Source organism: Nilaparvata lugens, chromosome 11 (genome assembly GCF_014356525.2).
Source record: "Nilaparvata lugens isolate BPH chromosome 11, ASM1435652v1, whole genome shotgun sequence".
NCBI lineage: Eukaryota > Metazoa > Arthropoda > Insecta > Hemiptera > Delphacidae > Nilaparvata > Nilaparvata lugens.
The window spans coordinates 7,771,048-7,787,282 of record NC_052514.1 but is presented as its reverse complement, the minus strand read 5'-3'; the positions used below and the strand labels follow the sequence as shown (position 1 = coordinate 7,787,282).

Here is a 16,235-nt window from a genome sequence, read left to right as displayed (position 1 = left end):
AATAGCCTGTCAATCCTAGAAATTGCTTAATTTCTTTTTCAGTTTTTGGGATTGGAAAGTTCTTAATAGCTTCTAGCTTTGAAGGATTGGGTTGAATTCCGCGTTCAGATATGATATGTCCTAAGTACAGTAATTCTCGTTTAAAAAACTCTGTTTTGTCCAGTTGGATTTTTAGATTATGATCTCTAAGTTGTTTGAAAACTGATTTTAGATGTTTCAAGTGTTCCTCGAGATTATCGGAAAACACAATTATGTCGTCCATGTAGACTAACACATTGGGCATTCTGGAAAACAAAATGTTCATTGCACGTTGGAAAGTAGCTGGAGCGTTCTTTAATCCAAACGGCATTCTCAAAAATTCATAATGTCCGTTCTCAGTCGAAAAGGCAGTTTTTGGAATTGATTCCTTTTCCATTTGAATTTGATGGAATCCAGAAGCGAGATCTATCGCTGAAAAATAGGTAGCCCTTCCAATTTTTCCAAATAAGTCCTCAATATTTGGTAGAGGATATTTGTCTTCAATCGTTTTATCATTAATCTTCCTGTAATCTAAAACGACACGTATTTTACGTTTACCGGAGGCGTCTGGTTTTTTGGGCACTACCCAAATTGGACTGTTATATGGGGAGTTGGAATGTTGAATTATTTTATTCTGAAGAAGTTTGTCAATTTCTAATTCAACGTCCTTCCTAAACACTTGAGGGTATCTATAATTTTTAGAATATACAGGGATTTCGTCAGTAGTGTTGATTTTAAATTTCAACAGATTAGTACTACTTGTCAATTCATCATGTTCACGTTTGATGATTTCAGGAAAATTCCGTATTAGATTTATGATATGTTTCCGCTCTTCGACATTCATATGGTCCGTCCGAAGAAGTTTGGGAATTTCTCTTATAATATCCGAGTTGTTTGATACATCTGAGTTATCAATTTCATCATTGTCAAAAATAGTTTCTAATTCTTCTATCTCCATTGGCTCGGGGCTTATGGTCATGAGCTCATTGGAATACACTACGCACTTACATCTATTTTCTTCTATACTAACAATACTTTCTTCAACGTAATAACTTTCATGAGAAACAGCTTTAAGTAGTCCTGTCTTGAGATTAGGAATCGACCTAACTGGTACAGTAACAACATTAAATCCTGGTTTCAATTGAATTTGTTCATTAGAGTTAATCACTGATAACAACGGTTTCGAAATAGTACGATAATCTAACGTGTTGTTTGTATAATTTACATTGGCTTTGAGTTCTTTCAAAGTTTCGTGACCTAATAGGATATCGTATCTTGTCGAAAAGTCATACACGTACATTTTGATTTGTGAACTTCCTGGAAACACAGTATTTGAGTTCATATAGATGTATTCATTTCCACCACTTTCACCGGCTGGTGTTTTTACTACGAACTTTTCTTTATATCTGGTCACATTGGGTGGTATGATAGAGGGGTTCACATAGTTCTTTGACGACCCAGTGTCAACCATCCATTTACGGTTAGCGTGGTCGACAAAATATGGGAGCGACTTATTTATGATATTCAATTCAAATTTTTTGGGGGTGTTTCCGCTGAGTGTGTTGGGCCTACCCCTAAAAAATGAGCCTGCATGTTGTTGAATGCTTCAGTAAGTGAAGTTAGCTGGTTTTGCATGCTTTGGATTTCGTTTCCGAAAGGATGAGATGAGTTGTCTGTCAAGTCATCGTGCATGTTTTGGATTCCGTTTCCGAAAAGATTAGATGAGTTATCTGTCAAGTCATCTTGCAAATGATGCACTTCAAACGGAGATTTTGAGTTCAGTTTGAAACGATTAGAAGGATTAGTTTGAACTGTGCGCATGCTGACAGTGTTTTGTGAATCCCACTTACTATTATGTGGTTGTCTGAATTGAGGATTGATTTGCACAGGCCTCGGTTGGTGAGGAAATTGAGCAAATTGATTTTGAGGAAAATTTTGTTGAAAGTTTCTGTTCTGGGGGAATGTTTGCTGTGATCCATTATTCTGTTGGAAGAAATTCGGTACTCGAGGTTGCGAGAAGTTGTTAGAAAAAGCTCTGTTGCTTGCTTGATAAGCATGAGTGAATGTGTTTGATCGCATTGGCGTTTGATTAAAAGCTCTTGAATCAATTTTATTGATAGTACTGATAGTTGATTTGAAGTTCAAGCTCCTTAGAACAATACTACAATCATTAATAATCTTATGTCTAGCATCGTCAAGATCGTGAATTTGCAGGATTTGCAAATGAGAGCCCAAAGTTGGATGAACTCCGTGAATCAATGTACGAGTGAGAGTTGCGTTCAACTGCTGCATTAGATTTGTCAAAAGTTCACCTTGGATACCATCTAGTTTATATTTAGTCAACACAGTTGTGCGTTTTTCATCGAGGCGATTAATGAATTCGATCGGGTGTTCATTTGAATAGGATTTCATGAAAGTAATTTCCGCAATTAGGTCTGGAACGGACCTGTTGTCAGCGAAGTTTGTTTTTAGAGCGGCTATCAGCTCTGTTACAGTTGTACAATTGTTATTAAAAACAACTGATTCTGCGGGTCCTGAAAGACGGCTTACGGCTGCCCTGAAAAGGAGCCAGTGATTTTCTGTTTTTTCGTCAATGTTTGCACTACAATAGGACACTAGTAGTTCATTACAAGTACTAATAAAATGTGGTAGCTTATAGCAAGTACCATCATAGTGGGGTATGAATTTAAGAATGTCATGAGGAATTTGTTTCGAGATATTAGGCATTGTAGGGTTTGGTTGAGGAAGAGATATAACGAAATTACTCACAGTCGATTGAGGTTGGTGGGCGATGTTCCGGTTGTCGTCAGCGTCGGCGTCGGCGTCGGTGTCGTCTTCTCCTTCGGATGATATAAGGACAGCAGGAATCCTCCTGAAGGTGGCGAGATCTCGGTCCCTCTGTAGAGTCCTCTCGTCTCCTGCGGTGGCCAGCGTGGGGTTGAACTAACTGCTAGGCTGGATACGGTTACAGCGTGATGGTGATAACAGCTTGATGGTGGTTTTCCATTGAGAAGTACTTGAAGTCGTTTTCGTTTTTGTAGTTTGATTTGATTTACACTTATTAACACTGGTGAAAGTTAAGTTCTTGTTGAAGAAATTTTTGAAAGTTTGAGTTTACTCTGATAACACTTGACTTTGTTTTCTCGTTGGAGAATAATTTTGTAGTTGAGTGGTAGATTTTGAAATTTTGAAGTCGAGTCACTTTCACTATGAGTTTCTCGTTGGAGAAAAATATATGGGTTGGTTCACGGATGAAGAGGTGAAACTCAAAGTTTTTTCGTTGCACAAGATAAAAGGTCTTGTATCCGAGTTTAATGAACGTGGATGGATACAACGATAAACTTTCCGCGACGTAAGTTCGGGCGCCAGTTAAGTGATTGGACGACACGACTGAGTTTTTAAAAATTGAAACTTTATTAACACTACAACTACAGAAAATACCGAATTAAAGAATTTCGGGAGCCGAGTGCTCTCGTCAAGAGTTTGAGTAGAACTAACTGAAAATAATTAATTGAGACATAAAGAAGACAATGCATAGTCAGCTGTATTCTATAACAATGGGGTTGTAATACTACTACTATAGATATTTAACTTAGGACTTAGCTAAATCCCGAGCTCGGAAACCGGCCCTTACTTACTTTATTTAAATGAATGAGTAACTAGGGAAATGTATTTACTTAATAATAAAACACTAGAATATTGACTAAAAATATCACGAGTTATAAAAAATCACAAATACTCAGTCTCACCAATAACTGTGTCTGGAGTGTATTTACTTACATTATCTGAAGGCGTCTTGAAGTATAGGAACATTTTTCCGAGCAGAACACACCAACACTTTTTCGCATGTCCATTACGAACTTTGGTGAGCCAGCCTTGAAGCGTGGGTTTATTGTGTTCTTTGCTAAGTAATAGTTTGGTTGCATTTCTTCTTTGTACATTCTGGAACATCAAATAAAAAAATATGTTCATTCATTTATTATAAGAAAACTATATAATTAAATTAGAAAATTATTGAATATTGTCCTTTGGAAGAATAAATTATAGAAGAGTTTGAAGCCAATAGTGAGTTCCACATTACAATGGCAGTGGATAAAGATAGTAAAACGGCGTTGCCAATTCTCTGCCTTAATTAATTATATTCCTGCATTGTCAAAAACAGATTTGGCATCGTTGTGGAGCTAGAAAAGTATAGTACTACCTGCTTTGTCGAATGAATGTACGTATTTATTTTTAGTGTATATTTTTCTCTTAATATTTAAAAAAAATTCACAAAAATATTGATAACCGACTCCTGGCAGACAACCTTCTCGGTTATGCCAAAATTAAATGGCTTAGTTTGTTTTCTTATTTCCATGAATAATTAATTATGCATATGAAATGTTTTTTTATGATTTTTTTGTTTTTTATTCTTAGCTTTGTTGAATAAAGGCCTTTTTTATTCATTTATTCATTCTTTGTCGAATGATAGACAAGGATAGCAACATCAAAGTTAAACAAATACTGTCATTTTAACGTGGACCTCACTATAGTAGAATAGCTTGAATTTCTTTGAAATGTTGCCAACTTTAGAAATATTTAGAAACGATTTCAACAAAATGTAGCAACTTTTCATTGGATCGGGTTTTTACCTGTAAAACTCTAACCCAGTCTTCCATGGCAGATATGGAATCGGCAGTCAGGTAATAAGTCTTTTTTCCAGTTGCTATTTCGAAAGTAGCGGCTCCATCAGCCCTCACTATTCTGCATTGCTCGTCTATTGAGATTTCACCTTGAGGCTTTCTATTCATATCGTTCTGAAAAAGAGAAATGGTTGTTTAGAACAAGATTCAACAGATGAATGTTCTTTTAGTTCAACAAAATATAACTTTGTTCAAAAATCCTATCGCTGTCAATTTTTCAAAGAGATGATTCCATGTTGTATGTTTCATGATCTTCATGGGCTCGGTTGCACAAAAGCATTTTAACCGAGATTAAATTCCACGAGAACCAATAAGAGAAGTTTTCTTCTCTTAGAAAGCCAAAGAATGCTAGCTTTCATCCTGATTAACAGGAACATAATATGAAAGTATTCTAAACAATATTGAATTAGCACATCACAATGAAATTTTCAGAATTTACTAGGGATAAACTAAGGAATAATGCTATAATCCGGTTGCACAAAAGTTTGTTAACTTTCAATCCCGATTAAACGAGCCTCATTTTCAAAAAAACCCTTCTCTGATTGGAGCTCGTGGATTGTAATCAAGATTAAAATTTAACAGGCTTTTGTGTAACTTGAGCCCCATACATGTTCTAACACACATTTATTGCTACACGAATTTGCGATTCCATCACTTGTATCAAGGAAAAACTTTCAAACTCAGAAAATTATATTCTATTACCGGGAAGGTTTCCTGAATAGAATGAACACTGATGTAACTATTAACTGTAAAATTCCTTTCTTAGAATTTGTTTAAGCTGATGAGCGATTTATTAGTTCAATAAATCATAATGATATCATGTTTAGATGTTGTAACCACCAATATGTGGTGAATTCCATTCAAATAATAACCAATTAAAATTGGACTTTGGGTCTTTTATTCATTGATCAAGTTGTAACAAATACATGTGAATTTCTTTCAAAATAAAAAAGCACAACTTTGCAACACTGAGCAGGAGAGTTTGTTGGAGAGTTGGAGTGTTTGAGTGTCTGTTTGGAAATTATTTTGAAAGTTTTGAGTTTACCTTCTATGGTGATTTCTTGTCTGTAGTGTTAAAATTAGTAAAATTAATTATTAAGAATTGACGAGGCACCTGTTCTAACAGTTTATACTGTAAACAAAGAATGTGAATGCTGATAAATAAGATCAAATATTATAAACTTGAGCATTTTATTAAGAATCTTTCTAGTGATTTAGGTGACTCATTTTCATTTGAAGTTTAATTTTCAGTACCTGTGACTTGCAGTAGCGCAGCTTTGCAGATTACTGAGCAGGAACGTTCAGTGTAGAGCTTATTTTAGAGTTTTGATCTTGACCTTAGTGATCTCATTTTCCATAGTGATATCTTGTCTGTAGTGTTAGTGTGACTGATTCCAAACTATTTCTGGAGAATCTTTCTAATGATTTCGAATACTCAGTTTCATTTAATGTTTTAGTACCTATTATTAAACAATATTTTAAGTACCTGTGACTTCCAGTAGCGCAGCTTGGCATTGCTGAGCAGAAACCACCTCCGCCTCCAAGTCTTGAGCTTGCCGCCGAGCTTGGCGAGGTGACCGCTCTTCTCGAGCGACTCGTTGATGCGCGGCACGCGACTCGGACTCTCCGTCTGTCGCAGCACCATCGACCACTCGATCGACTCGCACGACACGGCGTCCGGCGGAATCGCGTAGTCGTCCGACATACCGGACTCGAATGATGTGTCTGCGATAAAATAAACAATCAATTTTATAAGTCACATTACCAATCAAGTTCAATCATAGGGGAAAGATAGCATAAGAAGATATGGAGCGTTTATGTTCTAAATTTAAAGCCGATTTCTCATTAACTCAAGCCGACTACTGTTTTCGCCTGGTGAGTGAGTAAGAACGGCACAGTATTAGAGACTATCTACCAACGTCACATAGTTCACGAAAAAGAACTGCAGTACTATCGGCTTGAGTTAACAGTGAAATTTGGAACATACACGCCCTATACCATGGGATATTTTCTTATGCTATTTTCTCCCTCTCTGTTTGTTCGAGCCCTAAATAAATGAATGAATCTATCGATAGAAGCATATAAATTTCAGAGCGGCAGAGCCCATGACTTAGTTGTTTTCAGGCAGACTGTATCAACATAGAATCTTTTCAAATCAAATCAAATTTATTTCCATTCAAAATCCAGTTCACAAACATAAGTATAAATTACATTTTATGGAAAGATTAGCATCCGCAAAGAAAGAATCTGAGCGCGGATGCGAGTTGTGCTATTTTATAAAACTAAAAAGAAATATAATTATAATTCTATTCTAAAAAAATACAATATTACTAAAAATCACTAATAATTGACATATTACTAAATATGAATAACAAAAGAAACCTATTGAAAAATCTCTAAAGGTACAGCAATTTTTATTACTATTATTTATGTTTTATTTGGTGTGATTTTTCTGTTTTGATTATTACTATTAGTTTTTTATGTTTTATTATTACTATTTAGTTAGATTATTACTATTTCGATTTGTTCTTATTTTTATTACTATTATCATTATTATTATTATGTTTTTTGTATAATTATTCCAGTTTTGGGGTGAACAACTATTATTGAATGAAAAAGACTAAGAAATTGTCAAAAACCACAGATTTATTGATACTTAGAAAGACCGGTTTCGGTTATTACACCATTGTCAATCTCTGATAAACTCATCAGAGTTTTTGACAATTTCTTAGTCTTTTTCATTCAATATGAATAATTACCACAATATCAACTTCTCAACTACGGTACACAAAAAGTAAACAACTATTATTTAAGATCATCAAAAAGATTCCAGCATATCACCATTTTCCCTCAACCAGTGATCTATTTCTTTAGAATAATATTTTTTGCAGCTGATTTCTACGATCCTCGCTGGAATCAGGAACATAAATGATTTATCAATTTTGTATTTGAATTGTTGCCTGCATACATCTTAAATTATACAAGCTGCATCCATCTATGCAAACATTCTCATTGATTGAAAACTCAATTACGAAAAAAGTACTACCTGAAATACTATTAGAAATCAAGTAAACTTCAACAACAAAAGCAATAATTGAAAACCCTCACCCAATTCCAATGCATTCTACTGATTTCCAATTTGTTAAAATCTATTAAAGCTAGATTCACACACAAGAGTGACAGTGATATAATTAATCTCTTTTCTGTATAGGGCTACTTGTAATATGAATATAAATAAAAATAAAAATCTCAGTACCCTTTTTGAAATATTTTATCACAACATGTTTCGGACATTGATGCCAAATAGTGATAAAATATTTCAAAAAGGGTATTGAGATTCTTATTTTTATTTATATTTATGAAAATATAATTCCCATAAGTTCTAATGGTTTTATTCACACTCACTCGATTGGGCTGGTATCCAATTAGAAAATAGTAGGAGTTGAATTTTCACTGCTCACTGTCACTATGTGCGAATCCAGCTTTATTAACAACTTTGTATCATAGTGCTTTGTCATAGTGTTTAAAAATACGATGTAGCCGTCAGCTATATTGAGATCTATCAGTATTCAGGCTGAATACTATTTTGTCAATGAAGTATTATTTATAATGAAGTACTATTTTTTTCTGAATATGTTTGTCAATGAAGCACTTAATGAGAAAATACGTTGCAGTTTTCTAGTGAATAATATCTGGAGTATTTTATTCTAAACGCCCCGACTAAAAATAATATAACTGTTCTATGTGTAACCATCCAGCAGTGCGGCCTCAGGTTAAAGACATTGCTTTGTTTCGAATAATTGTTCTGTCTTCGGTGTTAATTAGTTGATTTTCAGTAAATTATTTATTTTGGAGTTGGATAATATTATCTATATAAATGAAACCCATTACAATCCCCCAAAGCCAGTTACTCATACAAATATCAGTTACTCATTCAGTTACATTTATATTATTTACAGTTATTATATTGCAAGTTTTAAATAAAAGTTGGTATTTGAATTTATTACTGATAAAAGTAATCAATTTTGTACCATTAATTTCTATCGAAAACCTCGATTCTCCAATTATAATTCCGACATTAGGGTTCATCGTCACTCACCAATTATTTAAACAGTTTGTGAAGCAATTAATTTTCCAGCTATTTCCCAAGATAACGAATTAGATTATTTTTATAAGAGTTTTAAATCCCCTGCATGTTTTGAGTAAGTGAAAGGAGTGAACGAGGAAGCACATGTGGGTAATGCAAAAAGATAGCATAGCTTAAACTACACGTCGATTAATGATATGCGTGATCAATTAATTTGTCAGTTATGATTTTGTCGTAGACGCACTTCTTGGAAGAGTATGCTGAACTGATTATTTGGTCAATAAAAAATAATAGGATGGTATGGATTTAAGGATTGTTATATCACTCTCAATGTTTATGTAATGTACAATTATTAGCCCAAAAAGGTACAATCATCGGAAAGAGTAAGGTGATACTAAAATACCTTCCTGCTCCTCTGGGTTTAGGGAAGTCACCCAATCGTTGACTAATTTTTTATAGTGACTTATTCTCAAATTGTCAGGGTTTTTCAAATAGACGGGCAGTTTTTGAAAAAGTAAATGCATTTTATAATGTGACGAAGTGGAGGAGAAAGTTCTAGTAAGTCTGGGGTTGACGATACCGATATTTACAGCTGTTCTTGTGTTATAATTGTGAATTATATTAGAAAATATAGCTACTTTGTGTTTGAATATATACAAGGTTAGGGTTCTTATGTATAATTGTTGTATATTTAATACCTCAAATTCTTCAAAGAGATAATCTGATGGATATGTTAGTGGTTTGCGTAAGGCGCTTTTCATTATAAGTTTCTGAACAGTTGATAAAGGAGTCAATGTAGTTTTGAATGTACCACCCCAAGCTATAATACCATACTGTAAGATGGACTGAATGTAAGCAAAATAAACTTGTTTCATTATAGTGGGTGTAAGGGTTCCGCTTAAAGATGCAAATACACAAATAAATTTTCGGAGCCTATTTCTAAGGTAGTGTATATGATAGACTCCATTTCCGCCGACGATCAAATATCACGCCGAGGGATTTATATTCATATTATACTCGTTCAATACACTCACACTGACATTGTGCATAATTATTCTGTGCGCCACAGGTGTGTAATTGTTAAATATTTTATATTCTATCGGATTAAGAATTGTGTTATAGTTTGAATAATAAAAAGTTTTATTCGAACTTGAATCTTAATTGTTTTAATATAATATCGTAGTGCTAATGTGTAATTACCGGTATTGTCGCTACTGCTGTTTGTAGCACGTGTGCCGCTGTGGTTCATGGCATTGCTGGTATGTTCGGCCTCGCCGTCCGATGAGTCATCCGACGAGTCTTCAGTGAAAGGCATCGATCGGATCTGACTTGCCCTCTGCAACTCAAAACATCATCATTTTCCTCCATCACTTTTCATTCCAAGAGAACGCAAGAAACAAAACAGAGAAGGAAGAAAGAAACTGAAAAGTATAATGTATAATAATGATAATATTATAATGTTCACCATGACTTAGCTTTAATGTATAAAGCACGCAGGAGGCACGCTGTTCTATGTTGAGGTTAAATTACTTTTGTACAATTAAAATTTGAAATTTTCCAGTGGTTAATTTGTTGATATTGCTTCTTAGTATACAATATCGGGGGACCGAGCTTTGCTCTGGAGTGTAAAAACATAGAAAATATTCAACGAAAGATTGAATTTATAGTTTAAATTGATATTGTGGTAATTATTCATATTGAATGAAAAAGATTTAAATCAGTGGTTTTTTGACAATTTCTCAGTCTTTTTCATTTAAATTTATTTATTCATTTTCTCAGTCTTACAATTATTTTTACAGTTATATGAGGAGGCACAACAGGTTTATGCCCAAAACTGTCCCTTTTCAAATGTATACTACAGTCCAAATCAAAATCTAGGTTAAGCTACTATAACTCATCAAAATAACAATTTATTCACACTTCAATAAACAAACACATCATCAATTACAAGTAGATATACTATGAATTCGATTTAGAATGATATACTATGTTTGCTCACAATATTTGTTAATATACTACAGGGTGCGGCAGTCAATCCCGAATTTTTGAAATAGGTGTAAAAAATAAACGGACGTAGATATCAAAGTTATATTCATAAAATATTTTTCTACATTAAAAAGCATTTAAGAAACATTGAAAATAATCGCTGTTTGAAAATAACATCAGCAAGATGGCGGCCTTCCCGAGTATGGCATTAGCATATGTAGTATATTAACAAATATTGTGAGCAAACATAGTATATCATTCTAAATCGAATTCATAGTATATCTACTTGTAATTGATGATGTGTTTGTTTATTGAAGTGTGAATAAATTGTTATTTTGATGAGTTATAGTAGCTTAACCTAGATTTTGATTTGGACTGTAGTATACATTTGAAAAGGGACAGTTTTGGGCATAAACCTGTTGTGCCTCCTCCTATAACTGTAAAAATAATTGTAAGACAGAAAATGAATAAATAAATTTAAACTATAAATTCAATCTTTCGTTGAATATTTTCTATGCTATGTACTATTCTACACTAACAGCATCTAGTTACTATTTTGGACTTTCTAAAGTAAACATGTTTTCTGAAAAAAGAGAAATAAACGTGAATAAGTTAGAGTTTCTTGCTGAATTTTTCTTCTCGTGAGATCAGCTGGATGATCCCACACATGCACTCGTTCACTCTCTTCCATTACGGTATCGACAGACGACAAAATTTCCAGCTGTTTTTCTAAGGACGTATTTATCCTTTTAATGCCCTTCAGCGAGTTATCCCAGGGTTGAGACCCAGTGCAATCAAATCTTCATATCATAGACCTACTTTGTTCCAAATTTCGTGAGAATCATTAGAGCCGTTTTCGAGATTCAGTGAAAAAACATATAAACATAGAAGTTGCTCGTTTATAGGATTAAGATGCGGCGCGCTTCTGATGTGCGCATTCCAACTAACTTGGATGGTAAAGTATTAAACTGGAATATTTTTAATTTGTGAGTCACCATAGGCTATTTTACTTTTACTTACAAAAGAACAATTTACACTACAGCTCAGGTGAGATGCATATTTTGAGTTGAATAGTTTGGTTCAAAATTCTTAGATCAATAGCCTAGAAACTAAGAAAAAATTGTTCAAGTCTAAATTTTGGAAATACTGGAAAAAAGATGCTATATTACTGTGTTTCCCTTGCTGTGATTATCTTTAGTACTGTCTTTTCCTCGCTCAGATTATAATTTTATTTGTAACTGTATTAATAAATAAATGAATCAAATTATTGTTAGTACTGACCCCCTTGACAGTAGCATAGACGGGCACACTGATGTCGCAGTAGCCCTGTGATGGAGGGTTGTGGTTGTTGTTGGTGGAGTCTGTCTGCAGGGTGGATGTGGCCAGACCCTCATTGGCCACCTGGTAGATGCGGGACTCCCACGAGGGGAACCTGTGCAGCGGGGGTGTCGGTGGTTTCGGGGGTAGCACCTGCAAATAGAATGGAAATAGACTTATTTCAATAGAAAATACTATTTAAAGCTTCAGTCTATTGCTCAGTTCACTACTTATTGTAGCTCACTTATTAACACCTGCAAATGCAATAAGAGCTTATTTCTCAGAAAAAATACAATTTAAAGCTTCAGTTTACTGCCCGGTTTCTAAGCCACTTATCAAATCTGATGAATAACAATGAATTGAATGTATAGGTTAAATATTTATTTTATCTAATAGACCATTAGATTGAATTCCACAAGCATTAACAGGTGGAACTATGACATCAGAAACCAGTTTTGTACATGCTTACAACAATAATTACAGAATACATAGTAATTACAGTAGAACTAAAAATCTCATACAGAATTGAATACATAGAAAAATAATTGCACGAGAAATATTCAAAAAGCAATAGCACGCAACCGGTGCATAACGCACTCATTCCTATCTCATCTTTCTACCTTCGACCTATCAGGCAGAGCGTGAGCATGGTCTTTCCCATCCTAGAAAGGAATGGCTTTCTTCTGTGAAATCTACTAACCGGCGGTCACCATAACCCTTGCAAAACACCACAAAGCGACTTTATTTCACTTTTTGTGTAGTTGAGAAGTTGATATTGTGGTAATAATACATATTAAATTATAAGAAGACTAAGAAATTGTCAAAAACCACAGATTTATTGAAAATTAGAAAGATCGGTTTTGGTTGTTACACCATTGTCAATCACTGATAATCTAAAACTAAATACAATAGCAGCTGAGTTTATACTAGTAGGCGAGTATTGTTATCGGTCAAGAGCATGAACGCCTGTCATTTGCCCAGCTAGACAGTCTTCTCCCACTTAACAGTATAATAGAAATGTCACAAAATGGTGGCTTAAGCAACATACTCTCCATGATAACAAAATTTACTTACAGTACAAAATAAGAACCAAGAAAACAAGTGAAAGTAAATAGAAAACTTTCCACTAAATTGTTTCTTAAATTGTTAGTGGATAGTTTTCTATTTACATATTTGTTTTATTATCTTTTTCTTGTTTTCTTGGTTCTTATTTTGTACTGTAAGTAAATTTTGTTATCATGGCGAGTCTGTTGCTTAAGCCGCCATTTTGTGACTTTTCTGTTATACCGTTAAGTTGGAGGAGACTGTCTAGCTGTGCCAATGGCAGGCGTTCATGCCCTTGACCAATAGCAGTACTCGCCTACTAGTATAAATTCTGCTGCTCTTGTATTTAGTTTTAGTTTATCAGAGATTGACAAAGGTGTAACAACCAAAACTGGTCTTTCTAATTTTCAATAAATCTGTGGTTTTTGACAATTTCTTAGTCTTCTTATTTAATCGAAGTGGTCTGTACCTGACTCCGCTCGAGTACAGTCGTAGCTAAGGCATCACACAAAGACTACTTCAACCCACACCATACCCCAACACTGGGGATTCTGACAAATCAGGGTGTGGGACAAAATCTACTCAGAAAATAATGTATTATTAATTTCGTAATATTAATTGAAACATGTTAAATTTACCTCCCAGTTGGGCGCGTTCTTCTCGCGACTCGGCGTGTAGATCTCGGCGTAGTCATGCCAGGAGTCAGTCTCCACACAATCGGACTTGGGTCGGATATGAACGGGCAACAGAGCCAACCCATCAACTGCGGCCTGCAGGTCTTCGCTCAGCTGCTGCGACGGACTGGTCATAGTTCCGGCACACGCCGACAGATGGCGCCGGTGTCCCAGCACTGTTGAACCGGTGGCGCCGGTGCAGCTCTTCGGCGGCTCGCCACCATTGCCTCCGTTCTGGGCGCTGGCACCACCGTTGCGCCGGTCCACCTCGGCGTACACCGGTTCCACTTCTAGCAAGCCTCTGCGAACACACAAATAATATTCTTCGATTTGAATAGAGGATTAATTTGAATCATTCTAATATTGAAATAAAAACACTCATATATCGTCAAATTATTTTTTTTACATTAAATATAGCGGTATAATATAATTTCATTTCCTTTACTTTCATTTTATAGTGTTTTCTCTGCACATTATTAGTTGATTTTTCTACAGTTCTAAAGTTTCTACTGTAATTATTAGTTAAATTTGAACCTAAATTTTCTGAATTATTTCGAAATATTATGTTTTTATTTTACTGTTTGGCAACTCTCACCAGTGGGCAGAGAGTTTCTTTTTGCTGGTGATGCCTAGATTTTATATTTTATTTAAGTATATGTATGATTATTTATATTTTTAATAATATGTCATATTATAAAGAGTTTGTAATATGTCTTGAATATTCTAAATTGGCAATAAAATGAATTGAAAATTGGAAATTTTTTTTTAAAAATCTACAGTTTTATTTGGTACATGACCAATTATTTATTTGTGAACATTTTTTGTGAGGCAATACATTTTATTTGATTTATTGATATTTGGAGACGATCTAGGAGTTCAAATAAGAGTTTATTTTTTTGAATAACTGTAGAGAAAAGATAGCATAAGAAGATATTATCCCATGGCATAGCTCGTTTATGTTCCGATTTTGAAGCCGATTTTTTGTTAATTGAAGCCGATTACTGTCAATTCCTGTCTATTATTACTGTTTTGTCCAGGTGAGAGTGTAAGAACGGCACAGTGAGAGAGATCAACAGCAACTTGCAGCTTCACGAAAAAGAACTACTAGGACTATCGGCTTGAGTTAGCACTAAAATTTATTTTATTTTTTAATTTTACAAGAAAGCACTGACCGGGAGAGAAAAACTAAGGATACTCCTTGTACTATTTCTCCCCCAAATTTAGATAACATTTTAAGAGTCCTAAATAGGGTTAAATTTGGAGCATAAACGCCCTATACCAGGATATCTATTATGCTGTTCTTTCTTCTATAACTGATAAATTTGGATTAACTTTATTCTAGGCTTAATATTAATTGTGTATTCGTTATTCAACAGATTGATTTACAAGTAATGAGAATCGCATCCAAGTAATGTAGATCGCATTGAAGGCAATAATTATTAGCATTTTGTCATACATGACATCAAAACCTATTCAATTTTTGAAATGTTATTTTGTGAATTGGAAATCTGGTCGCGGATTTAATTATTAAATGTAATTGATAAAGCGAGAAGATCTCCAATGTGCAAAGATGAAACGTGTGTTTTATCACGTTTCGTGAAGGCAATATTATGGGTTTTAGCTCCATGCTATACAAACAAGAGTGAGTCGACTTTTGGTCTGCGAATCAAGGCTGCATGTGTTTTTCACATAAATAGATTTTGAATTTTCTTTCGAGGCCCGTATTCCTTGAACCGTTTGTGAAGTTAGTTGTTGAGTTAAGGCATTGCTTACCTGAAGGATTCTGTCTTGAGAATGCAATAGGCTGTCGCAGAACGGGCAGTTTAAACCTTCATAATTGTGTTTTCAGGATTTGAATCTTGTAGGGAAAGCTGGTGTTTTTGATTCAATCAACTGGCAGAGTTTTTTTTTTAAATTTAAAATCGGGAGTGCTTTAACTGGAGCTTGAGGAGCAGGCCAAGGGACTATTTTTAAGGTAAAGTAAGATAATAGTTAGTTGTACATTTTTTTAAATTTTTCAGATCCATGATTCTAAATAGTAATTTTTGTTTTTTAGTATCAAAAAAACTGAACGACCACAGATCAGCTAAGCGAGTAGCCCTCAAATTATTATCTGATTATTATAATCAGAAATTTTGATTGTTGATTATAGTTGTAATTTTTCTTTTATCTCAATTGCATTTGTTTTCCGTTTCGCACCGTTTCATATTGGAATATTCGTATTAAATAAATAATTTTTTATGTTAAATAAAAACCAAAAGCTATAGTTTCTTTTTCTTCCCACCAGCTACATTACAATTTCAAAGAGACATGACAATAACAATCCTTCCCCCACTGCCAGACTGTATTGATCTGCATGGAAATACTTGGCAGAATACTCAGACACAAAACTTTCATAAATGAATAGCTGAAGACTTGGCAACTTTC

The 16,235-nt window shown here is 34.4% G+C and overlaps 1 protein-coding gene across 1 annotated transcript in view; it reads right to left on the bottom strand.

Moving 5' to 3' along the window:
• The window catches only part of LOC111043481 (uncharacterized protein CG43867-like), a 157,116-nt gene that overhangs the window by 47,983 nt on the left and 92,898 nt on the right, over positions 1-16,235 (bottom strand). The window contains exons 5-11 of the mRNA XM_039438193.1: positions 13,773-14,109; positions 12,055-12,243; positions 9,988-10,123; positions 6,187-6,425; positions 4,650-4,814; positions 3,799-3,960; positions 2,788-2,961 (exon numbers count right to left, since the gene is read on the bottom strand). Coding sequence (XP_039294127.1) covers positions 2,788-2,961; positions 3,799-3,960; positions 4,650-4,814; positions 6,187-6,425; positions 9,988-10,123; positions 12,055-12,243; positions 13,773-14,109 — 1,402 coding nt within the window. The remainder of the gene's footprint in view (positions 1-2,787; positions 2,962-3,798; positions 3,961-4,649; positions 4,815-6,186; positions 6,426-9,987; positions 10,124-12,054; positions 12,244-13,772; positions 14,110-16,235) is intronic.